The sequence below is a fragment of the Brassica rapa genome, chromosome A04, assembly GCF_000309985.2.
Source record: "Brassica rapa cultivar Chiifu-401-42 chromosome A04, CAAS_Brap_v3.01, whole genome shotgun sequence".
Classification (NCBI taxonomy): domain Eukaryota; kingdom Viridiplantae; phylum Streptophyta; class Magnoliopsida; order Brassicales; family Brassicaceae; genus Brassica; species Brassica rapa.
Genome location: NC_024798.2, coordinates 3,569,718 through 3,594,689, shown reverse-complemented (window position 1 = coordinate 3,594,689; position 24,972 = coordinate 3,569,718). Strand labels below are relative to the sequence as shown.

The 24,972-nt window shown below is 35.1% G+C and overlaps 3 protein-coding genes and 1 long non-coding RNA gene across 4 annotated transcripts; 1 reads left to right on the top strand and 3 right to left on the bottom strand.

Moving 5' to 3' along the window:
• Positions 1 to 203: 203 nt before the first annotated feature.
• Positions 204 to 8,118, top strand: LOC103863236. Its single transcript, XR_631922.3, has 2 exons — positions 204 to 1,115; positions 1,622 to 8,118. It is a non-coding gene; the product is annotated as an uncharacterized LOC103863236 (long non-coding RNA).
• On the bottom strand, positions 8,089 to 11,307 carry LOC103863237 (aspartyl protease AED3). The gene is made up of 3 exons (XM_009140997.3): positions 10,738 to 11,307; positions 8,840 to 9,317; positions 8,089 to 8,595 (listed from the first exon to the last, which is right to left on the bottom strand). Exons 1-3 carry the CDS (start codon positions 11,191 to 11,193, stop codon positions 8,240 to 8,242), a joined length of 1,290 nt encoding a protein of 429 aa, XP_009139245.1. The 5' UTR covers positions 11,194 to 11,307; the 3' UTR covers positions 8,089 to 8,239.
• Positions 11,308 to 15,065: 3,758 nt separating this feature from the next.
• LOC103863234 (protein SHI RELATED SEQUENCE 6) lies at positions 15,066 to 16,295 on the bottom strand. Its single transcript, XM_009140993.3, has 2 exons — positions 15,678 to 16,295; positions 15,066 to 15,592 (listed from the first exon to the last, which is right to left on the bottom strand). The coding sequence occupies exons 1-2, from the start codon at positions 16,036 to 16,038 to the stop codon at positions 15,384 to 15,386; spliced, it is 570 nt and encodes a 189-aa protein (XP_009139241.1). The 5' UTR covers positions 16,039 to 16,295; the 3' UTR covers positions 15,066 to 15,383.
• A 190-nt stretch (positions 16,296 to 16,485) lies between these two features.
• LOC103863233 (beta-galactosidase) lies at positions 16,486 to 24,144 on the bottom strand. The gene is made up of 17 exons (XM_009140992.3): positions 23,860 to 24,144; positions 23,221 to 23,460; positions 22,984 to 23,130; positions 22,794 to 22,872; positions 22,300 to 22,483; positions 22,145 to 22,210; positions 21,708 to 21,947; positions 20,997 to 21,203; positions 20,570 to 20,873; positions 20,320 to 20,479; positions 20,080 to 20,188; positions 19,719 to 19,854; positions 18,411 to 18,466; positions 18,030 to 18,329; positions 17,813 to 17,935; positions 16,935 to 17,597; positions 16,486 to 16,794 (listed from the first exon to the last, which is right to left on the bottom strand). The coding sequence occupies exons 1-17, from the start codon at positions 23,987 to 23,989 to the stop codon at positions 16,624 to 16,626; spliced, it is 3,315 nt and encodes a 1,104-aa protein (XP_009139240.1). The 5' UTR covers positions 23,990 to 24,144; the 3' UTR covers positions 16,486 to 16,623.
• Between the last annotated feature and the right edge of the window lie 828 nt (positions 24,145 to 24,972).

Sequence of the window (24,972 nt, the reverse complement as noted above, 5' to 3'; positions counted from 1 at the left end):
TATTTCATTTTAAATGATTATTAATGTTTAAAAAATTAAACTTTATTTCTGTAATGAATTAAGTTGGTATAACTCTGATAAATTAAATTTATTATGTGGTTAATATTTTAATAAAAAAACTATGTACTTTTAATAAAGATTTATACTTTTCAATGAAAAAATTTAATTTTTTTATGAATGCTTAAATTATATTAAGAAAAGAAAAAATAATAATAATTAAGAATAGTTGAAAAAAAATTATTTGAACTTGGACTCAATGGCCCAAAGAAAAAAAATGTGAGAATTGGATATGATTTTTTAATTTGGGCCCAAGAGAGATCTGATGTGGGCTGGATCCGAAAAAAATAATCAAATATAAATGTGTTATTAATATTACTTGATTGTCTTTAATAAAACATCTAATGTTAGTAAAGAAAAGGGTAGGTTAAAATAGAAAGGACAATATGATTATGCTTTAATAGTATAGATTATACTACTCTCTTTGCATCATTTTAAGTGATTTTTAAGGCTTTTGCACATGGATTAAGAAAACACAAAATTTTATATAATTTATCTTGATTATATCAAAATATCATTAAATGAAATTATTTCAACCAATAATAAAAAAAACTCAGTATTTTGTAATTGGTTATAAAATTTAAATAGATATTAAATTCTACCTAAAATAATGAGAACATCAATTATTTCGAAACAATTTTTTTCTTTCTAAATACCACTTAAATGAGACGGAGGGACTATTACATTAAAATGTTACTCCCCTATTTTTAAGATGGCTCAGTTTTAAAAATATAACCGTTAGAAAACGCATCTTCTGCTCGTTAACGTTAAATAAATATGAACGTTAAGAATCGTGTGCGTGTCAACTGACTCCTTGAAGATTTGCCAAACCGGAAAAATCCGATTACGATCTTAGATACGTAAGTGTTTGGCTCTCTGTAAATCGTGAAATTTGTTTGAGGATTTCAGAGTTTCGAGTTCTATAATCTGATCGTAAATTTGCTTCTGAATTTCCAAAATTTCATGTCTTGTACAATCTTTTCTTCTCGATTAGATTGTTTTGGTTTCTTTTGAAGGTTGATTCCCCCTCGTTGGGTTTCTCACTCGTCATCGTCGAGGTACGTCTCTTTCTTTGTATATGTTAATTAGGGCTTTGTAAGGTTTCGCGATTTCAATTTTAAAAGTATATTTTTTTTGGCAGTGATCTTGTTTTTAGGGTTCTTTTCACGTTTTATTTTTGGAAAACTAAGCGTTGTAGACTTGTAGTCAATTTTGCACTTTTCGTTGCTACATTCTCTGAGATTCGCGATTAGTTTAAAAAACCATCTTATGTGCGCACCTCATGCATACACTCTCTGTTTCTCTTGTCTGTAAAATGATCTGTGTATCTTCACTACACTGCATAGGTTTGTGTGTTTAAATCATATATTTTAAGAATCCCAAGTGGTTGCAAAGTGTAGGGGTTTGGCTATAGGAGTGTACAATTTGTCAGATTCATTCTCTTGTATAAATCTCTAGCACACAAGTCAGCGTGGTTTAGTGTGTCTTGACATGGTTTTTTGGGGTTTGAACAGATATGATAGTATCGCTTGGAGGAAGAAACTCACTTTCCTTTTTCCACCAGAGTTGCTGCTTTACAGTACCTGGAAGCTTACTCTGCGTCAAACCATCGTCGCCAAGGTAAATGCTCTGCTCTGTCTATGAAATAAAAATGCAATTTTCTTTTTCTTTTTCTAATTTCTGTCTTTTGAGGATGGAATTCAAACGAGGGCACATGATTTTGAAATCCAAAAAAGATCATTGGCAAACACAAATCTTAATAGTGTTATGTCCGATTTTTATTTGGGTACATTGTCCCGTAAGGAATCTTTTGGTTGGTAGTGAGTATGTTATGGCGATGGCATAAAAGACTCAGATTCTATTGGTTGGTAGTGCATGCTTAATAAGAAAAAAACTATATGGGGATTAGAGGAAAATAATGACCCACGGCTTATAGTAGAAGTCCTTGGATGGAAAAACGACCAATGGCTTTAGGTAAGACTCGTTGGATTGGAAAAACGACCGACAGCTTAATGATGTCTTAAGACAAAGACTCTGAACCACAAAGAGGTTGGGATGGGTTGGTTTACGATTTGTTGGATGGATAGAAAAAAATGACCAACAGCTGAAATAAGCTTGAGACAAAAGTCTGAAACAAAAGTCTTTTACACAAAGACAATATGGGGTTGCTTAGAAAAAGGTCCTTGGTGGAATAAAAGAGTTCAAACAGCTTAAAGAAGTCTCTTGACAAAGACAAAAGGGGCTGGTAGATATGCTAAATGGAAAAAAATGACCAGCGCCTCAGAAACAAAAGGTCCTTCGATGGAAAGCAAAAGAGGGGAAAACAAAAAGCGACCAACAAGCTTGATGAAGTCTTGAAAGATACAGGGCTTAAAACGTATAGAAAGACTATGAGTTGGATGGGTATAATGAACAACTCTTAAGACAACAAAAGGGAAGGAAGAATGACAAATTATCTGAGATCAGTCTTACCATAAAAGACTAAACCGAAAACAGTTTCTGCTTTGTTATAAAAGTCAAGACAAATAGCATGAGTTGGTTTGTAATTTGGTGAATGGAAAGGATGAACAAATTGTCCTTAATACAGAGCTGATACCAAAAAAAACAACTAATGGCTTCTTTTGACAAAGGCTGCTAACGACTTAACGAATCATAACACAAAGATTCTAAGCAAGGATTATGAACCGAAAATAGATTCTTTATTCTGGATAAAGACAATATGGGTCCCTTTTTAGATATGTTGGATGGAAACATTGGCCATCGGCTTAGAAAAAAAGGTCATTAGATGAATAAAAACGACTAATGGCTGAGAGAATACTTGTTGAATGAAGAAAATAACAAACAGCTTTAAAAAGTCATAAGGCAGACTTGTTGGATGGTAAAACAACTTACACTTGCTGTATAAAATGATATACCCAACGGCTTAGATTCTTGACAATTACTGACTATGAATCAAACTTACGGCTTAGAAGTCTCTTGAGAAAGTCTATGCCATGAACTTGTTGGATGGTAGAAACAACTAAAGACTGACTTGCTGTATTGATAAAAGACCAAAGGTTTTAAAAATTCATAAGGCAAAGCTTCTTGACAATATGAATCGACAACAGGGTTTTACAAAACCACATGGCTTAGGAGTCTTCTGAAAAAGACTACGGCTTGTTTTGGTATAAATAACCAACAGCTTTAAAATGTCTCAAGGGAAGGCTATAGATGGAAAAAACAAACCCACGGCTCAAATGAAATAAATCTCTCATAACTGCAAACTACGGATGGAGAACTGATTCTTTACTCTGCCAGACAGCTTCAAATAGAAAGTCTCAACACACAGACTGCGAACCATAAGGTTTAAAGAATCGTTTCTAAAAGACTATTAAGTTGGATGGAAATAGTGACCAACTCATACTGTGAAATCAGTCTTAAACAGAGACCTACCAATGGCTTAAAGAATCATAAAGCAAAGATTCTTAACAAAATATTATGAATCTAAAAGAGATTCTAACTTAACGGCGCCTTAAATAAGACTTGTAGGATGGGAAAAGACGACCAATAGCTTAAAGATATCTTAAGAAAAGACTCTGAAGAAGTTCTTAGATGGAAAAAAACACGGCTAATGGCTTAAGACTTGCTTGATGGGGATAACCACAAGGCCTAAAAGTATAAAAAGACTATGAGTTGGACATACTGACCAAATCTTATTATAAAGAGAATGGAAGAATATCAAATTATCTGAAATCTCTAGACAAAGACTATGAGTTGGTACTTGACTTTTTTTGGGTAGAGAAACAACCCACAGCTTAAAAAAGTCATTGGACAAAGACAATGTCTTGGTTTACGTATTGTTGGATGGGAAAAACAAACAACCAACGCTTAAGACAAAGTATGAAATCGCTCTTAAGACTATGGACAATGTCTGAAACCAGTTTTAAGACAAATAGCTGATACCAAAACAACTCACAGATTTGGAAAGTCAAGCAGCGACAAAAACTACCAACGACTTAAGATGTCTTAAAGATAAAGATACTTAACAAGGATACTTAACTGCTTAAATAAAGCTTGTTCGATGTAGGCAAAAAGTAACCAACGAATTCTTCGAAAAGTCCTTAGATGGATAAAAATAACTAATGGCTTAAATTAGACTTGTTGTATGGTAAAAAACAACCAAGAGCTTAAGAGATGTCTTAACACAAAATAATCTTAACTGAGAACTGTCTTTGCAATAACCAAAAGGCTTAATTGTATAGAACGACCAATCAGATAACTGCAGATAACTAGCGCCTAAGAAAGTCGTAAGGAAAAAGGCTGAATTAACAATAAAATCCTTACTTTTTGCCCACGGCTTAAGTCCTTGATGGGAATAAAGTACAAAATAGCATACAGAAGACGCTAGACCAACATCTTAAAAGAGTCTTAAGACAGACATTATAATGGCTGAGATAATACTTGTTAAATGAAAGAAACGACAACATGTTTGAAAAAAAAAAGTCCAAGACAAAGACTATGGACCAAAAGGCTTAAAGACCTGTCTTTGTTTAATAACCACAAGGCCTAAAAGTAGACAAAAATAGATGTATCGACCAATTGTCTGACATCAGTTAGAAGCTAGAGCTCATACAAAAAAACTGCCATGGCTTTGGAATGTGTCCAGACAAAGACGGCCTACGGCTTAAAAATGTCCCATAGCTTAGAAAAGTCTAAGACAAAGACTTGTTGGATGGTAAAAACAACTAACGATTTGCTCTATACAAAAAAAAAACTAACTGATTCGAAGATTCTTATTTCCACATGGCTTAGAAGTATGTTGAGAAAGTCTATATTATAGACTTGTTGTATGATGAAAGACCAACGGCTTTAAAATGTCACAAGGCAATGATTCTTGAAAGTATGAATCTACAACAGAGTCATATGTAACCACATGGCTTAAAAGTCTTTTGAAAAAGACTATGGGTTCTGTTCTGGTAAAATGACCAACGACTTAAAAAGGTCTCAAGACAAAGACTATGAACCACAAGGTTTAAAGAACTGTTTCTGCTAGATAACCACAAGGTTTAAAAGTATACAAAGACTAGAAGTTAGATGGATAGAACCACCAACTCTTAAGAAAAAAGACAATGGAAGAATGACTAATTCATAGTCTGAAATCAGCGTTTAGACAGAGACTACCAATCCTGAGAAAGAAGCATAGCACAAAGATTAATATCAAGTATTATGAATCTAAAAGAGAGTCTTACTTAACAGCTTAAATAATACTTGTAGGATAGGAAAAGAAAGAACCAACGGCTTAAACATGCCTTAAGACAAAGACTCCGAAAAAGTCCTTGGATGAAAAAAACGCCTAATGTCTTAGACTAGACGTTGGATGAATATAAAAATGAGCAACGGCTTAAAGATGTCTTAAAGATACATACTCTGAACTGAGAACTATGTATTTGCGATAACCACAATGCTTAAAAGTATAGAAAGAGCAATCAAATAACAAGCGCTTAGAAAGTGTTAATGCAAAGACTTATCAATTAATTAATAGATTCCTTACTTGTGTATCCACAGCTTAGGTCCTTCACGGAAAAAGGTGCAAACAACATACAAAAGTCTCTAGACAAAGACAATATGGGTCTGTTTTGAGACATGATGGATGGACCAGCGGCTTGAAAAAAAAGTCATTAGATGGGAAAACCACCAAAAGATTAAAGAAACCTTAAGACAAAGACTATGATTCGGTTTATATTTTGGTGGGTGGAAAGAAATGACCAAAAGACTAATTAATTCTGATTTTTTTTTCAGGTATATGCTTCAGAAGTTGTTAAAACATCAAAACATAATAGATTCTGAGAATAATTCAAATGTAGCAGACTTCTGTAACAGGTATGTGCTTTTCATACTTGCTTGTAATTAGTTTCTGAAATTCCCAAGTATGAGAAACATATGTGAAATCTAGATTAAGTTCATTATCACCAGACACGTGCTTGAATAAGCATCCAAAATCTTAACATGTTTATGTGTTAGCCTTTATATGCTTTTAGTGTTGGCTTACTCAATTGTTTTGATCTTGTAGGTCTATTTGCTTCTGCATCAACCGATTTCAAATCTTAATGCGGTGTATCTCAAACCTCCATACATGGGTTCTGCGCAGTCACTTAAAGATACATACATGCATTCATATATGAATATAAACGTACTTTCATACTCTATACATTCATAATTGCTTACTTGCTTTCTTGATTTTTTTTTGTTTGAATTTCTTGCTAACTTACTTGCTTCCTTATTTACCCCTTCATTCATACTTCCTCCATTGCTTGCTTTCTTGATGTCATGCTTCTTTATTGACTTCCCTGATTTATTGTTTCACTTCTTTACTTGTTTTATTGATTTGTTGTTTATTTGGCTCCGTGTGTGCTTGCTTCCTTGTGTTCTGCTTTTGTTCTTCTTTGAGTTTGGGTTTGTATTTGCTTACTTGGTTCCTTATATTATTTTGCCATTCTTTACTAGCTTCTTGCTTACTTAACTGGCCTACCTCCCACAGGATTTAGTTATCTGATAATATCGACAACGTTATCATCTTTGATCTTGTGTCTGTCTGAGAAGTCTGATTTTTAGATATCAACTGTTGATCCAACATGAAGGAAGCCAATGACATCGTTTTTGTGATTATTAACAGTCTCTGTTACAGTATTTTTGTTTAATAAATATGAATTTCAAACTGGCTATAGTTTGGAGTTTATTAACTGGCCTAATGCCAAGTAATCACAAAACAATGAAGCCTCAAATCTCTGTTTGATCTTTTTTCTTCTTCACTTTACATTGAAAAGAAACAGAAAGCAATTCACAGGTGTAGTCACTTTATTTATCTAATCTACTAAGAAGTAACAACCCACTCAGATTATTCGATAGCTCTTACATTCTTACAGACAGATTTTTCGTAAGTTCATACAGTGTGTACAATTCATCATGCCTTCTTCTTAGGATCACAGAGTGTTATACACTTCTGAAACCATCACAAGATGCAGAGCACTCTGTTTCTTTAATCCTTAATCACAAACACAACGTTTATACTTTCTCCTCTTTTTATTTCAGCCAATATGCGACATATAAGTGCTTAGGTATACAGTCTATATATATATATACTTACATAAGCCTGCTTCGGTAATAACTAATAAGACTCCGTCAGTTGAAAGTCCAGTTTATGCAGTCTGTTCAGGCTTCTTTTACTTGCTTCTTCAGAAAATCCAGCACAAGAGACGCTGCAGTTATTGTTTATATTTTCATTTGTCAGAAAATTTTGCACTGGAATTCAGTAACTTTTGAGAAGCAAAAGAAAGAAGTGGTGCAAAAGATCTTACTCGTTGCTCGAGAATAGAAATCTTCAGAGTCAGTTTCAAAGAATCCAGCAGTTTCATGACTTCCTTGAAACCATCTTTGGCTGCATCTTCATTTTATATCTGCAACTTTGGTTAATGAAACTGCCACATCCAGAAATAGCCACCAAACTTGGTAAATGTTCCTTTATTCACCAACAAAGATTTTATGGACGAGATATTCATTAAACAATTAATTATCCATTAATTATGCATTATCACAGATTAATATTCAGCGTAGGAAAAAACTGCAGTTTCATAATTCAATCATAACCAGTGGACCAAACTAACTCATAAAACTATGGTTGGATTTTACACAACACTGCTATATGAAAGTTCAATTGAAATTTTTTATTTCTTGTGTTTTCATGTCCATCTCTGACTTCATTGAGGAGCACATTTTAGTTTCACTTGTGCTAGAAATTAAGGCACCACTTGTAACAGAGAATAGCAAGAGAGTTCTTACGGTAGATTGACATGACAATCAAACACACAAAATCTTCATTTGATATTTCATGCTTCACTATACATTATCAAAATCTTCCATGCTTCAACATATATTTATATTAATTTATAAAAACCATTCAGGCTTCATCATACATTATCTAGATTAGTCTTCGCTTGATGTAGAAAGAGGCTGCAGTTATAGCTCCCAATGGCAACCCTCGTAACAGAGTTATAATAATAACATAAATTTAGGGTAGATTGACATGACAATCAAAACAAAAATATTTAATTTTATATCGTTTCCAAATTCAAGAAGTTTAAAACGGGATAGAAAGATAATACAAAATCAACCCAAAAACAAAAACACAATCACGAACATGTTTTAGTTAGGTACATGTTTCACGGGAAATGCCGAGCCTGGAATTGGGCACGTCGATGAGGACACGGTGGTTCTGCTGCTGCATACTAGCGATGACGTTAAGTACAGAGTTAACGTTGTTTGGAGCTGCGGCCATGGCGAGGCAGCTGGTGTTGCCGGAAGAGCTGTGGATGAGAAGATTGTCCGGAGGTATAGTCACGTTCATTCCCGCAAACATAAACGTGACAGGTGGGAACACGACGGAGCCGGAGTAGCAAGTGTCGAAACCTCCGAGTGATGTTGCGTTTGCGTTCTTGACACGTCGCCTGAACTCGTCTCTTACGGCAAGGTAAGCTGGTTCGACTAGCCTCGTGAAGACCGTCCCTGCATACATACATTGAAAGTGTTTTTGTCAGTGTTAAAATTGGTGAAAGCCTCCGTCTAAGCGGTAAATCGGTTATAAACGAAATAATTTTTCTTTAAAAAATTTGATTTAGATGATACTTAAGTACAACCTAAACACTAATATTTTATGAAACAAATTCCTACAAATCATCTAATTACGGCCTAACTATTTTTTTGACATTCATTTTTTGGAACGAAATAAAATAATGTAAATAATCAATACCTGAGTCAAAGATCGTGCCGGCTCCTGTGGCTGGGTCAAAGGCGAGTGCACTTGTAGGAATATCAACAATTTTGTTCCCGACACGAATCCCAACCAAGTTAACATAGTAAAGCGAGGACCTCCTAGGGTTCTTCAACAATGGAGTTGTCTTGATCCTAAGTGGTTGAAATTTAGGTCCCAATCTTAACGATCCCGAGAAGTTGCTGGACTTACTATTAGGCAAGCAGTACGAGAACGTGGACATATAAAGATTCTGTGTCTGTGAGATTAAAGACAATGGACCACGGCCTAAACCCATGAGTCCTTGCGCTGGCAACGATGTTCCAGTGGCTTGGTTGATGCACCCAAAAGTGTAGTTTGGGATGACGTCACTGGCTAGTGTTAGTGTGTCTTGTGTCAGAGATGCTGTGATGGCTGATCCACCATAAGTCATATTGAAACCACATGATTTGCTTACGGTGCACGTTGGATTTGGAGCCTGCAAGAAAATAACATTCGTACTTTAACAACGCACTTCCATAAATAATAGTTTTGTCCATCTTGGATCTGGTTATGGGTGCATTATTTAAAAATGCGGTAATAATGATGTGTTACGTTTTTAAATATGTAAATGAACTTTCTTTTGTATAGTAATCAAACACTAACCACTAACCAGAGTCACGACAAAGAATATAGATCAAATCGTAAAACGTGCACTACTAGTTGGTAACTTGGTATTGTTTATTAAGTTAACGAATCTAATTGATAGATTAATGATAATAAGATCACATACAACTGTTAAGGAATAATTATTATTACACTAAGATGCATATATCTACGTAGACATTAAATAATTTATAATTCTACAATTTATGGTGATTTCCTTATCTTAACAGTTGGATCTAGTTGATCTTGTAGATGTCCCAATCTATACTGTGTAAAAAATACCCGTGACTGTCTTATGAATGGTACATAAAACCCGTGACTAGCTTTAGACTTCTAGATGATGGAGTTATAACACCGCCAAAATGGTCACATCTTTGTGTGTATAATCAACACTAGAGTCCAACATGAGTGGTCCTTTAGTTTGGTTTTCTTGTTTTGTGAAAACAGAATCCGAATAAGAAGCCTATCTCTCCAATGTATTACGTTTTTCTTTCCAAAAATAGTGTAACTATAATAGAATGAAGACAGAGTAATGAATAAAAATAAAACCACTATTCACTGGAATAGTCTCGTTTTTTTACATTAGAATAATCTCATTTTTATTCTGTTGTAGGATTAAAATAGAGTATGATTGAAGAATATTTTACCGCAAATTCCATTTTAGGTAAAAGTTGGAGTAATGTTGCTAGGGATTTTTTCCAAAAGAAAGTGATGAGTCTCAAAACTAAATGCATTTTGAATATATTATTTATTTAGTATTAAATTTTGGTTAATTCGTTATATGAATATCGTTACCATTCTGATCTGATGACATTATGTTTTGGGTAATTCTCTCAAATAGACATTTTTAAGTTTTTGTCACAAAAATAGCATTGAAAATAAAATGACCAATTTAGCCCATTTTTATTTTGAAAATTTTAATATTTAATTTTTTATTTTATTAAAATTAGAAACCCTATCCCCAAAACCATATTCCTTAACTCTAAACCCTAAGTCTAGATTAATTAATCATTGGATGTAAATGCATATTTACCTTTTAATAAAACTTGTTCTGGTCATCTTATTTCTTGAGATCTATTTTTGTGAAAATCATAAACTAAAAATGGCTATATAAGGGAATTTCTCATATATGTTTTTACGTCCATAAAGGAAAACGTATGGAAATTGATGACAGAAAAAAACAAAAAGAAGGAAAACGTATGCAAGTATATCTAATCTATTCCAAGGGTAATAAGAGATACTAAACTAGTTACCTGTTTACACTGAGGAGCTTCGCATGGAAGAGTACGTGAAGAGTTTGACTTGGAAGGGTCAAAGAGAACAGATGAAGCACAGCCAACACAGCCAGAACAAGGAACCCAAGCAGCGTCATTGCTAGTGTCAAGAGCCACGAGCATGGGCTGAGCCGGTGTCCCAATATTAGCCCTCACGATATAAGTCGGGCTCTGAACGATGGCACGTCCCGAGGCGATTGGGACCGAAGATTTCACGGCGAGGCTTGACAAATACTGGAGACGAGCCTTGTCTTGAAGAAGTGTGCTTTCCCATGAGACAGTGTTTGGTTTTTTTTTGAATGGAGAGCAAGGGCTGCTGATATGGAACACTCTTAGATCTGAGGGACGGCCTCGTGGGTTATTTTCATAGCAGTTTAGTGATTCAGAGTTCAAAACTAAGAGCGAGATGAGTAGAAAGAGGAGTTGGGTTCTCATTTTCTTGGATCTTGATTTGATCTGTGTGGGTTTTAGTGTTTGTGAGTGTGTGTTTATATAGTGAGTGATGAATGAGTGTGTAGAAAGTAATAAGATTATTAAAAACAAAAATATTATAAAAATGAAGAGTGGGTTTTATTGATATTTGAGAGAACAGTCTGGATCCCATATTCCTTTTCTATCTGTTTTTAGGTCCACTCTAATAATATTGGCTTTCTCTCCTCGATCGACATGCTTTGCCTTCCCTCCACAAAGCTTATAAACATTGAAACAATTCAACAATGTGTACCATATTAAAATAGATTTTTAATATCGTATAAGTGAAAAAATAAACACAAAATATTGTGGTAATATGTAAAAAAAACTAAAAAGACATAAATACTTTAGTACAAATGATAACAGTAAACATTACACAATATATGACCATTTAGAATGTTTGAAAATCTTAAGCTTCCTAAACTTTCAAACTTAATCAATAGGCGATAAATTGATTACCGAGATTTCTTATATATTAGTGTTTATACATTTAAAATTTTGATGTGAAATTTCAATACATCCTTTCGAGATATTTGCTATTATCGGTCTATTTTGAAAAGAATCTCATTTTTTTGACCAGTTAAACATTTTTAAATGACACTATAATTGAGACAACATTCTTATATATCAGTGCTTATACATTTAAATTTTTGATGTGAAATTTCAATACATTCCTTCAAGATGTTTGCTACTATCGGTCTATTTCAAAACGAATCTCATTTTATGCAGAGGCGTGCCTATAGTGTTAGTAAAAAAGCATTAGCCTTAGGCCCCCTCACATAATTTATAAAAATTAGAGCTCTAAATCTCTAAGAAAATCTTTGAATTTTTTTTAAACTTATGTTTCCTATTTGAACTCAAAACCAAAAAATTACAAAAAATAGTTTTTTTTTGTTAAAATTATATAAAAGAAAATAACTTTTTATTTGTTCAAGTTCAAGTTTTTTAGTTAATTTTGTTTTCTCAAATTTGTTTCTACCAAAAATTTATATTTCTATTTAAAATAATTTATTTGTTAAATTTAGTGGTGTGAATGTTGATGGTTAGCATACTTTATCCTATTTTAACATATATAAATTAGAATGCTTTTTGTTTTTTTCTTCTTATAATTTTTAAGATATTGAACATATCTTAAAAAAGAAAAAGAAGATGCTTTATAAAAAATTCACTTAAATACTATAATCATTTTTAATGTTATTGTATTTTATTTTTCTTTAGTGTTTTATATTATATTACAATATAATTAATATTTTGATTATAAATAACTTTTTTTTTTGAAACTCTATTATATATTATAAATGACTTTAATAGTGAAAATCTAATGCTAAGTCATCGTATTTGTCTCGGACCCCTGAGAGGGTTGGCACGACACTGATTTTATGACCAGTTATACATTTTTGGAAGCCACTATAACTGAGACAAAAATAAAGTTTTGATATTATATTAAGTTTTATATTCAGTTTAAAAGTAATTGATGAAACGTGAACTGATTTAAACTTTTATATTATGAGTGTTTGTCCATTTAAATTTGAGATCTTAACGGAAAGGATCCAAATTATTTGTAAGACTTTGTTTTACTACTTTTTTATATATAAATTTAGAAACCGGAAAGAACCAAAGAGAATTTTATAAAATATGCGCCCAAACCAACTCTATTCTCTAAGTGGCTTATTGGATTCATTTAAGGAATATTACTCCAAATGGTTAATCAAACCTGACGCCTAGGTAAACGGTCTATCGGTAGACGATACTTAGTATAGCTAAATAGGTTCAACTTTGATACATATATTCATTTACTTGGTTAGAAAATGATTATTAGAATGAATTATCCAAATACGTTGGAATGTGCGGTTCATTCTTGCGTAAGAGATCCGAGAAAATGAGTTTGATATTTTTTCACTCATGGAGAAAGGTCAAAGGTATCACGTGAGGAAGGGTGGAAGACTGACATCAATGCATTATGTTTTGTTGCTTAATATGGAATGTATCAAACTACGCAATACTCATTAGTCATCACCATGTGGTGTGTTATATCTCACATTGGCTTCTTCCTCTACTCTATAGTCATTGTGCTGTCCATCAATTATTAATTCTCATAATAAAAATTTGGCGTGTAAATGATTTGCAATGCTGTTTTTTTCTTCGAGTTGAATGTGATATGTAAACATCCTCGAGACCAAAGAAAAAAACAACATTGCAAATCATTTTACACGCCAAATTTTGACTCACGTTAGTTCTAATTTCATCTCTTTTCTATTAGTTCTACAAGTTTTCTACATCACAACAAAGGCTCAAAACTGCGGTTGTTCGCCTGACCTATGTTTATAGTCAATTTGGATTCTGCGGTAACACTTCAGACAATTGTGTTGTAGGTTGTCAACAAGGGCCTTGATTTGCTCCTCCTCCTTCTAATGAAATGATGTGTCCGGGGATTCTTCAATGGAGTCATCGGGCAAGCCGAGTCTAGTTGCGCAGGAAATGGATTTTACGGTCGAGGAGCTTTTCTTGAGGCCTTAGATTCATATTCTCGGTTCGGTAGGATTGGATCGGTCGATGATTCTAGGCGTGAGATCACTTCCTTCTTTGCTCATGCCACCGCATGAAACTGGACGTGAGCATAACTCAATGATTCATGTTATATGTATTTTGTTATAAGACATACATGCAGGTGTGAGCATATTGCCCGAAATCCAAAAACTGAATAAGAACCAAATCAAAACACTGAAACCGAAGTCACTGTTATTTAAAATAAACCCGAATCTGAATCAAAACCAAATTGATAACGGAATGGATATCCAAAATACTTACTATATATATCTAAATTATGATATATGAATAAAATTATTCAAAAACCCCAAAAAGATAAAAATACTTTTTGGGGTTTTAAAGGTTTATTTTAAGTTTTTGGTTTTTGTCGGTTTTTGGATTATCCGAACCAAAACCCAGATCATATGTTTTGGTTCTGTTTTGGATTTCATAAAAAGATAGGTTACCGTTCTAAACCCAACTAGACCTGGACCGATCAGATAAAAAAAATATCAATCCGTAAATGGGACCAAAACAACCTAACGTAAATAACCCAAAATCCGAATAATTCGAACCGTAAACCCGAATGCCCGACATACATGAATGTTCTCTAGAGTAATAAAAAAATCGTATTAGTTTCTATTATTTTGGACTAGTTTTGAACCTTCTTTGCGTTTCTTGGCATATCATTCATCAATTCTGTTTTAGTGACCAATCCAAGTTGATCTACCAGCTAAAAAACTCTTCTAGTACCAATTTAGACATATATATTCAAATCGACCTACCGGCTAAAACTCTTGTATAACCAGCTTAAACATATACTTTGTGGACCGTTTCAGATTTCTGCTACACAGAAGAAATAGATGGACCTTCAAGGACTACAGAACAAGAACGGAACACAATACTCATGCAATCCAACCAAAGGCTATTTCGGCCGTGGACCGATCCAGCTCTCATGGAACTTCAACTACAGACCAACATGAACCACTATCAGTTTCGACGGCCTCTGAGCTAGCTAAATTCTATAACACAGTCACAAAATTTTAAATATCAATATAATTATGGGTGCACATGCCCCCAGGTTCTACAACCTGGCTCCCCCCTGGATCCAGTCATCTCCTTCAAAATCGTACTGGAACCACAGAGTCCAACCCGTTCTTCCTCAAGGCTTTGGTGCAACAATTTGGAGTGCGACGGAGCCAACAGAGCCACCGTTGAAGCTAGGGTTCGTTACTATACAGATTATTGTCGTCAGTTAGGTGTTGTTAACCCGGTAACATCCTCACATGCCAACACAATACATCATCTAGTAATAATAATAGTCACATTGTGTAACGTCTCTATTAATGTAACGTTCAAACAGAGCAAACCTTCTAGTACATTAGGATCCTATCAACATGTTTCATTACAACTTTCTAGAAAGACATGGAAACGCTTTGTTGTACTAACTGGCCACAATAATCTTTATAGTTACGAACTTACGAACCCTAGCTTCAACGGTGGCTCTGTTGGCTCCACCATCACACAACCTCACACCATCTAGTAATGATAAAGAGTCACCATGTGTAACGTCCCCACATTAATGTAACGTTTTGAAACAGAGCAAACTCTCTAGTACATTTTAGATCCTATTTTTTATTAGAAAGACATGGAAACGCTTTGTTGTGATCAACACCATGGTAATGAAGAAAGCCTCTAAAGACATGACCGTGTATGGTTACTGTCGCTTGATAACCGATCTCTGATTGTTCCTCGTTGCTTATCGCTGTTACTCTCGTCCGTTTGAAAACCGCCGGAGCTTCGATCTTTCCCGGCAACCCTTCTCTGAAACTCCTCTCTACAAACAATGTTTTGAGTTTTTTCATCAAAACAGATTAAAAAAAGGTTTCTATTTTAATTAAATTTTCATTTTTTTTCATTACCTTGACGGCGAGAAGTGGTTGTCGGAACGATCAGGACACTGGGGTTGTTGGAAGAATCGATTTTGAGCTTTTTATTTCTGTTCCTGTCGGAAGAAGGAGAGTGATGATGATGATGATGAGAAGAAGAAGAAGAAGAAGGGATCCACGTGCTTTTCACGTGAGTAGCACATTTGTATCCTCTGCTTTTGCAGCAAGTCCTACACCTTTCGAACGAACACTCTTTCTTCGCTCTGTTTCCACAGTCTCTGCACACTTTCTCTTCAACATTACTGTTCCTTGACTTGTTGTTGTTATCTTCCACCGAGGGATGTATAATCTGAGAAGGTGGTGGTAAGAGGATGATGTTTCTTAGGCCTAGCATGTAGTCCGCTCTACTGGCTCCAACGGCGGCAGGGGAGGAGGAGTGGTCAGGGATGGTGGAGGGTGATGGTTGATGCGGTGGCCATGAGAGGAGAGAAGGTGGATTTGCCACTGTTGCTGTAATTATAAGCGCGTGGAGGCGCTATAGATGTAGTAGAAGCTTTTAGCTATGGAGTCTAGTGAGTCTAGTGAGAGATAGAAGCAACAAGATGAGTGAAAAAGAAAGGAAAAGATCTTTTCTTTGGTTTTTGACAAATAGTTTTGTGGGTCACATGTGGTTTAAAGAGTCTCTGCAAGAAAATGGAATTATTATACTATTTTTCAAAGTGGGTGAGGGGACCCTTTTATTGGGAAAGCACCCATCTTAAAGTGACTTTTCCCCCACATTAATATCCCACTTTGTGTGTCCTATGTGCTTAGGCTTCAGATAGAAACACTAAGTTGGATCTAATGACTTAAAGTATCATTAACGTTGGAAACTTATTGGATGAGAACAAAGATTACAGAGAAGTTATGATTCACTTGCAAACATTGCACAGTTTCAAGTCTAGTTGTATAGTATTCAATTCATATGCAAGAAGAGATTCTAGGAGGGAAGTTGATCCTTGTACATGTCCAAGACCGAACTGGCTGCAGTAATGGGACACAACCTGAGAGAGAATGAGTATGGTTCTGGTGGAATCAGATACTTATCATGAACACAAGGGGTCCAGCTATCATCTCCCCCAATCCCCATGTGTTTATGGTCCAGATGCACCTGCACAATAAAACACCAAACAAAAAAACAAACATTAGAGGCTAGTTGGTACTCAAGTACTCCATAAAGTAATCTCATTAAAAGTACTGATGAACTTCGATTCTTGAATTTAAACAAATGATCAAAGGGAAGATTAGTACCTCGATGCTTTGTCCTTTGACAAGATCCTCTTCATGCGTTGCACGATCAAGCTCGCCTGTTGTATAGTAACTAGCATTCATCTGCATTGGAGAAGAGCTACCATATGTTGAAGCATATATTCCCACACCCTCCTTGTTTGTGAATGTCACCCACCTAACATCAGTTCTACCCCCACATTCTCCTGGAACAATATAAGGAACATGCATGTCCGCAACGTTCTGTTCATATATCCCCACATGTGCTGCTGATTTTCGGTCCGGGTAACACTCAAATGGACCTCTTCCATACCATTCCACACGGTCCAGTGTTTTCTCGATGTGAAACTCTACACCAACCCGTGGTAGCGGTGGAAGATCAGAGTTTGGGACTACATACCAATTGGTGATGATATCTCCAGAGCCGTAGATGATAAATGTCACATTGACTTTGAACAAGGCATCTGATTTTGAAGGTGAAGAACCAAGGTAGATGAACTCTATCTCCACGGATTTATCAGTGGTGCTCTTCACTGAACAGCTTTCAACATTGAACTCAACATTGTCTAATTGTGCTGCTTTCCACCTTGAAAAGTAACTAGAGTCACCTCCACCTTTATCATTGTCTGTAGGTGCTCGCCAGAAGCATGGCAGTATAGCTTCATTCATAAGTAGAACTCCTTGCACCTGTCGTTTTAAAATATCTTCAAAACCAAAACATCTATAGAAACACCAACCAAGAAAAAAATCTCCAACACTGAATAGATTAATTATTTAGGTAGTTAGGTTTCTTTTTATCTTGTAGTTCATTCTGTGCTACGAAGGTTCTTATTAAACCCCACATGCCTTACATAAATCAGCAAATTGGTTATATCAAACTATAAAATAGAAACGATTTTTACCTTCCAGCCTTCAATGGCTCCTTTTTGGACATTTATCATTAGCTCCCATGAATCTTGCTCACTGATCTTAATGAAATCTCCAACAGTTTCAGAAGTGATGATAGGATCTGTCTTTTTTATCGCCTACAAGAGGAGGTCACTTACAATTGTCACAACTTCATATCTTCTAACTGAATGAAGGTAGATCTTTCCAAAAGAAAGATGACAGGGGAATTACCTGTGGTATTATCTCTCTCTTTGACGGTAAAGGAATCTGCGTTGAAGACAAGACATGACCAGCTTCAAGTGAACGGGTAGGATTTGATAGCTTGGCAGTTATTGTCAGAAACAATTCTCCAGCCTTTGAGTCATTCCAGAAAGAAAACCATGGACCTGACTTCCACTCCATCTCAAAACTATTCTGTGGTTTTATCACAGGAATAGAGAGAGTCCCAGATCCAAGTTCAACACCATCCCCATGAACTGTCCAGCTAAACTCCAACTCTTTTGTTGTATTGAAAAAGTAAGCGTTTGCTACCTGCAAAGATAAAGTCTGAGCTGCATAGATAGAATAAACGCCAAAGCTAAGCTAACTGAGTTGAAGTATCTTATGTTGTACCCTTATTGTGCCATCCGTCAATGAAACCTTGATTGGTTGATAACAATGCTTGACCTCTTAAGCAACACAAAGACATGACAGAAGAAAATCAAAAATAAATACCATATGAGAAATGTAACAGGGTCAAATATTTAGAAAAACGGAAACAGATGTGATACGCTTTAGATTTATGTTTCTTTATTGAACAATAATTTATATTCTTGATCTTGGAAAATATTTAGAATTTCCATTTCTTAACTATTTCCTTAGTGCTGTTTTGCCTTTACGAGAGATCTCATTTGTAAGAATCATCCACGCTTGAGAGGGCATTGGATGAATATCAGTTCCCTCTTCAACCAGAGAAAGCTTCTAAGCGTTGTTTTAGGCTTTGCCAAGGGAGACCTAACTAACATCTTGTTATTATAATTCTTATTTGTTTCCATTTCAATAAAGAAGAGATTTTGGATTCCCTTGTGATTCTTAGCCTTAACAACTGGTCCACGGATGAATGTCTAAAGACATGACTACTACTCAAACAGAGAGATGGTTGGATGCTTTAGAGAAAGATCAACATATTCTGGGTGAAAAGTTGGATGGTATTCAAGCTGGTTTGAAGGATGTATTAGATCAAATTTTGAAGCTAACAGAAATGGTTGCTGCAATTCAAGTGAGCACGATGTCTGAAGTATCTCAAGAAACATCTACAGATTTTTTTGTGATCCCTATAAGAAAAAAGCAACGTGTCATAAAGAAGGTTGACGAATTTAAGGATCAAGCAACAGAGGTTTCCGACATAGATACAGAGGGAGAAGTTGTCATATTCAAGCTCCTCCAACCTCAAGTTTCTGTGAAACAACAGTCCAAAATTGTTTGTGGAAACCAACAAGGTTTGACTGATATTCCACCTCATTTGGATTTCGATGAAGATGAGGATGATTTCATTGTTTTGGAAGGGCGTGCTTTGGAATGAACTTCTTGGTTAATTTGGTCACCTTTTCCCCAGTCCAGGCTTAAGGACAAGGCTGTTTTTCAAGCGGTGGGTTTAGTTTTATGTCCCTTACATTTTATGTATCTTATTAGTTTGTTTTACTAGAGTGTTTTGCTTTTACGTTTTAGTATAAGGATGATATCAGTTATGAGACTCATCCAAGCTTAGAGACTCTGGATGGATATTGGCAAAGCTTTTAAAGCTTTGTTATAGGCTCTGCCAGAGGAAATGTTTCTAACAATTTATATTTTATAGTTCATTTGTTTCAATTTCATCAATTTCTAACCAAGGGAAAAGCCATTGGTTTTCATTTGTGATTGCTAACTCTATCAAGAAGTTACCATGGAGTGCTGGATGAGGCGTTCGGTCAGGCCACATAAGCCCATTCAGACAGAAGTTCAAATCATTAGGCTGGTCACCAAAGTCACCTCCATAAGCCCAACGCTTAATGCCATCTGATCCCAGCTTCAATAGACCCTGAATGCCAAAATACTATTGGTCAAACACAAATTAACAAAAAAAAAAGTGTATTTTTCTAATACTTTTCCATGGCTTTGGCTGCCCATATACGCTACTGCAGTGGCCTAGTACCTATAGAATCTTACTAAAGATATATTTATGTTACATGAAAACTATCTTTCATATAAATAGAAGAGAGATAACAGGTTTTAAGTAATTTGTACTGAAGTTCAAGATATGAACCTGGTCAACCCAGTCCCATATGAAGCCTCCTTGCAGGCCAAAGGTATTGTTAATTGCCTCCCAGTACTCGTCTATATTCCCGTTGCTGTTACCCATAGCATGTGAATACCTGCATTTTTGTGGAGAAGAAAATCTCTTAAGTAGACATCATGAAATCTAAACAGTGATGAAATACACTGTCACCATATAATGCATTTCAAGGAAAATGAAGGGAAGTGTGAAGAAACTGATATGACATACTCGCATAATATCAACGGACGTGATTCATTTTTATCAAGTGCAATTTTGACAATGTCCCAAATCCGCATATACATAGGGCAGACTATATCAGTGGAATCTGTTCTGGAACCACCACCTTCATAGTGTACCAACCGTGAGGGATCCTTTTCCCTTATCCAACCTGTTCCAGAATTTAAACAACACACAGAGAGGATTTCTTAGAAGGAAGAGTGCTCATTGCAATAGCACAATTTTGAGTTGAACTGCTTACCTGCCATGGCAGAATGATTAGGCCCATAGCCTGCTTCATTTCCAAGTGACCAAGAAATTATGCAGGCATGGTTTTTGTCTCTCTCAACCATCCCAACTACTCGATCCAACATAGCAGCTGCCCAGCTTGGCTCTTTTGCAGGGTGCTTTAGATGCCCAGAAAGATCAAAACCATGTGTCTCTATATTGGCTTCATCGATCATGTACATGCCGAACAAATCGCATAATTCATACCAGCGGGGATGTTGAGGATAATGACTGTTTCGCACAGCATTGATGTTATATTCTTTCATCATGATTAAATCCTGGGAACAGTATCAGGTATAAATCAAATGAGTGATATAGTATACAAGTTAAACATGGTAGCATTTTAATAAATCATGGAAGGGAAAAAGCAAAGCTAGATAAGAGAAGTAAAACCATGTTACCTTGACCATGCAGGACTCTATATTCGTCTTCCCAACACGTGGGTGGTGCTCATGCCTGTTTACACCTTTTATCATGACTGGATGTCCATTAACAAGAAGCTGTTTGAAGGCCTTTGATACTTGGCGAATGCCAACAATGCTAGACTCGGAATCAAGGAGTTTCCCAGATTTATCTTTCAGGGTTACAACGAGGATGTAAACATTTGGCTGTGCACACAAAAAAAAAATCAAACAAGAACATATGAGTTAGTAAATACGGTTTCAGTACATAAACTATGTAACTTACATCAGAACACAATATAGACGCATCTCATTTCAAATTTTCATTAAATTTTTGGAAATATCACTTCAAGTTGCACATATCAAGAGAAATGTACTAGAAAAAAGATATGGCATGACAACCCTACGAGTTTTAAGCAGAGAGCCTAACACTGGAATTTGATTACAATAGGCAAAATGCGCAGGCCAAATTCAATGAACTCGACGAATCAGAATGCATTATAAAATGATGACATTGGCAGGGTTTTAAATTTTAATCCATATCAGATATACAGTTCTTAACCTGATATATTTCATGAAGGTTTCTCATTTTACTGTTTCTAACTAATACTGTAATTTTCAATAGTACTCTAACGCATGTCTGAGAAGCAAAGCCAAAAATTTAGGTGGCTGAACCAGAAAATCAATAGCGATAGCCAGTAATCTACTTACTTGTTCTGCTGACCAGAGATTTGGAGAGTCCAGTTTTCCCTCAAGCAAATAACCATGAAATCCAAGAACTGGGCTTGGAGAAAGATTAAGCTTCAAATTAGCCACCTTGGGAGAAAGTTCATCACTAAATCCTCCAGATTTATACCAGCTTGTAGTATCAAATACGGCAGCCTCTATGATGAAATTAGAAAGAAGAAGATCCTTTGAAGACTCCAGCATATTGTCTATCTTTACTTCAACCTGCAAATTTGCAAACAATGAATTTTAAGCATAACTACAAAGTTGATTACTTAATTAATATCAAAAAAAGAAGCCTCCCAAAATACAAAGCAGAAAAAGATATAAGTCAAAAATGAGAAAAAAAAAAACATTTCTAGCCAGATTTGCAGCATATGAAGTGGATTGCATCACAAAAAGCAACTTTTTGGATAGGTTACCAGGATGTCTGCGTATGAAAAGTCATCTGCCAATTTGGACTTAAAAAAGTAGTCAGCAATGAAGACCTGCATAAATAGAAGTTAACCGATTATGCATTGTGGAGACAATGAATCAATTTTAGATAAAGTCTGGTTAACGAGTCAATAATACAAACCTTAGGCTTTGCTAGCAAAAGCACATCTCGATGTAGACCAGACAACCACCAATGATCTTGGTCTTCAAGGTACGAGCCATCACTCCACCTAAAGACTTGGACAGCAAGAACATTTTGTTTCCCGGAGTCCCATGGATAGCAGTAGTCGGATATTTCAAATTCAGCAGGTAATCTGCTGTCTTGACTGGTTTAAGAGAAAAAAAAGAAAAACAGTTTGTTAGTGTGTTACTTTTGAACTTTGATGCAAAAAAGAGCACACAACTGAAGTAGATAACTTTCTATGTTATATGCTACAATTTTGTAATTTGGTAACCAAAACAAATGTCCTACAGAGCATCGAACACTAGATTTTCAGTAAATTCAGTCTCATACTAAGTACTTCAGACTCAAGCTGCGCTTAAAATATAGACTGTTCCTTTTTGTACAAGTCTAAAGAAGATCACATAGAAAGATAAGATAAAATGGAGGCTAGTCCTCTTAGGGACATGTCACACCTGTACCCAACAGGGCTGCCATTCACCCAAGCAAAGAATGCGGAGTCTACAGCTTCAAAGTGAAGAAGTATTCTCCTGTCTGCCAGAAAGACAAAACTATTTATTCAGAAAAACTAATGAAACAATGAGAAGGGAAAGCTCATACAAAAGATTTGAAACATAAACTTTTCTTTTAGATTTATTCACATACCCTTCCACTCTTTGGGAATCTGGAAGTAAGTCCTGTAGCAACCAGTGGGATTATCTTCAGGAACACGAGGAGGATCATTCGGGAAAGGGTACACAATATTCGTATAGATAGGCCGATCAAAGCCATTACACTGCCAATTGGAAGGAACTGTAAAACCAAAGAAGCAGTTCAAAACACGCTAGAGACAAGAAAATCATTAACAACAGAAGAACCAACTCTCAGGTTTTGTGAACTGACCTGGTAAAGCTTTCCAATCCGAATCAGGAAACGCAGCATCATAAAACTTCTCTGGAACATTTGCAGGACTAGGAGCCAAGAAAAACTTCCAGTAACCAGATAAAGACTTAACAAAGGGTAACCCGTCGACCCAAAAAGCAGCACTGTCAAGAGAAGCTTGAACAGCATCATCGTTCCAAACAGCAGACTTTGATACAGTGAGATCCACGTTGTTTCTCTGGTACCAGTACCTCAAAGATCCTATATACAATCATTATACTCTCACTTCACTTTAAAACCATAACTCAAAAAGAGATTAATTTCAGCCCAGCTATACAGTATCTAAAGATCCTAACTTTAGCTATCATCAGGCACATTCAATCATATAAAAACTTGACGCCATTATACTCTACACTGAGTTAGTACTTAACTCCCCTTTAAGACCATAACTCAAAACAAACATGTGCAAGCGATTGATTGCAACAATACAGTATCTAAAGGTCCTAACTTTAGCTAACCAGTAAGTAAAGGTCCTAACTTTAGCTATCATCAAGCACATTCAAACGAGTATGACGATAAAAATCGATTCTTTGAGCAATTGAGATTCTTTTTTTGATGGAAAGGATGAGTCTTTCTCAGGGATTAGAGTGATTAGTTTACCTTCGATGGATTCATGGCAACGCAAGGTGACGTGAGGGTCTCTCTTGCGCCACTTGAAAAGGGTCTGATCCTCCCAAGCTCTGTACCCATTCTCCGAGGGAAGAATCATTTTTGTCGCCAGAGAAGCCATGACGATGACGCTTTACTTAGTCAATGTGGAAGCAGAGGAGAAGGAATGATTTTTCGTGGTGAGATCGATCGCCAAGGAAGGATCAAAGTTGATCCATTTGGGAGAAGACGATGGTGGAAGATAGAAACAATAGTATATCCTTTTATGCCACAAAACGACAAATGGTTAACTTGGTGTCGTGTACGCATATGATTTAACGTTAGTGATCACTCAATTTATTATGGTTCACTCGTTACATTTAGGCTCAACAAAATATTTGTAAATTTTAATTCAATTAGTTACTCGTAAAAAACGAACCTAAGTCACAAATACTATGGTTGCAACTAGATTGACTATTTTTGAATTGAATGATTTGGAATGATCGATTCCATCAATTTCATAATTTTTTTTTAACATTTAACATGAACTAGATTTTGACCCGTGCAACCGCACGGGTATTTGTTTTCACTTTTCTATACATAAATTATTGTTTTAGAACATAAGTGGTATATATTTTTAATGTTAATCATATACTTAAATATTTATATAACTATTTCAAATATATAATTTTATAATTTACATGTTATAATTAATTAATTGTTTAAACCTTATGTATTTGCCACTTCTTATTATATATTTATCTTATTGTATTTGCATTTAGTTATTAAGCAAATTAATATATTCATGAAAAAATATATTTAAAAAATATTTTGTATTTAATTTATGCTAAATTCTGACCCGTATTTCAAAACTGGATTTCTTTTTACCAATATTTTTATGCTTATTCATTTTAGATAATTTATTATTGTATATATAAAAGTGTAAGATATGTTAATTTTTAGACATATATTATATAGTTTGTTAATTTTAAGTCGTTCTATCATCATATTATATTTTAAATAAATAGTTTATATTTATGAAAATAAAATTTATAAATTTATCAATTGAATATAATTTTATCATATTTATTTTAGTATAATTATATTTTAACATGATCATGACTA

Excerpts from the sequence above, each read along its gene's own strand:
- LOC103863237 (XM_009140997.3), bottom strand. The coding sequence starts at position 11,193 with ATGAGAACCCAACTCCTCTTTCTACTCATCTCGCTCTTAGTTTTGAAC. Across the intron at positions 9,318-10,737 it reads AAGCTCCTCAGTGTAAACAG|GCTCCAAATCCAACGTGCAC; the intron begins GTAACTAGTTTA and ends ATTTTCTTGCAG. Across the intron at positions 8,596-8,839 it reads CGGCACGATCTTTGACTCAG|GGACGGTCTTCACGAGGCTA; the intron begins GTATTGATTATT and ends GTATGTATGCAG.
- LOC103863234 (XM_009140993.3), bottom strand. The coding sequence starts at position 16,038 with ATGCTAGGCCTAAGAAACATCATCCTCTTACCACCACCTTCTCAGATT. Across the intron at positions 15,593-15,677 it reads AACCACTTCTCGCCGTCAAG|AGAGGAGTTTCAGAGAAGGG; the intron begins GTAATGAAAAAA and ends CATTGTTTGTAG.
- LOC103863233 (XM_009140992.3), bottom strand. The coding sequence starts at position 23,989 with ATGGCTTCTCTGGCGACAAAAATGATTCTTCCCTCGGAGAATGGGTAC. Across the intron at positions 20,874-20,996 it reads TAGAGTCCTGCATGGTCAAG|GATTTAATCATGATGAAAGA; the intron begins GTAACATGGTTT and ends TACTGTTCCCAG. Across the intron at positions 20,189-20,319 it reads CGTCCGTTGATATTATGCGA|GTATTCACATGCTATGGGTA; the intron begins GTATGTCATATC and ends ACAAAAATGCAG.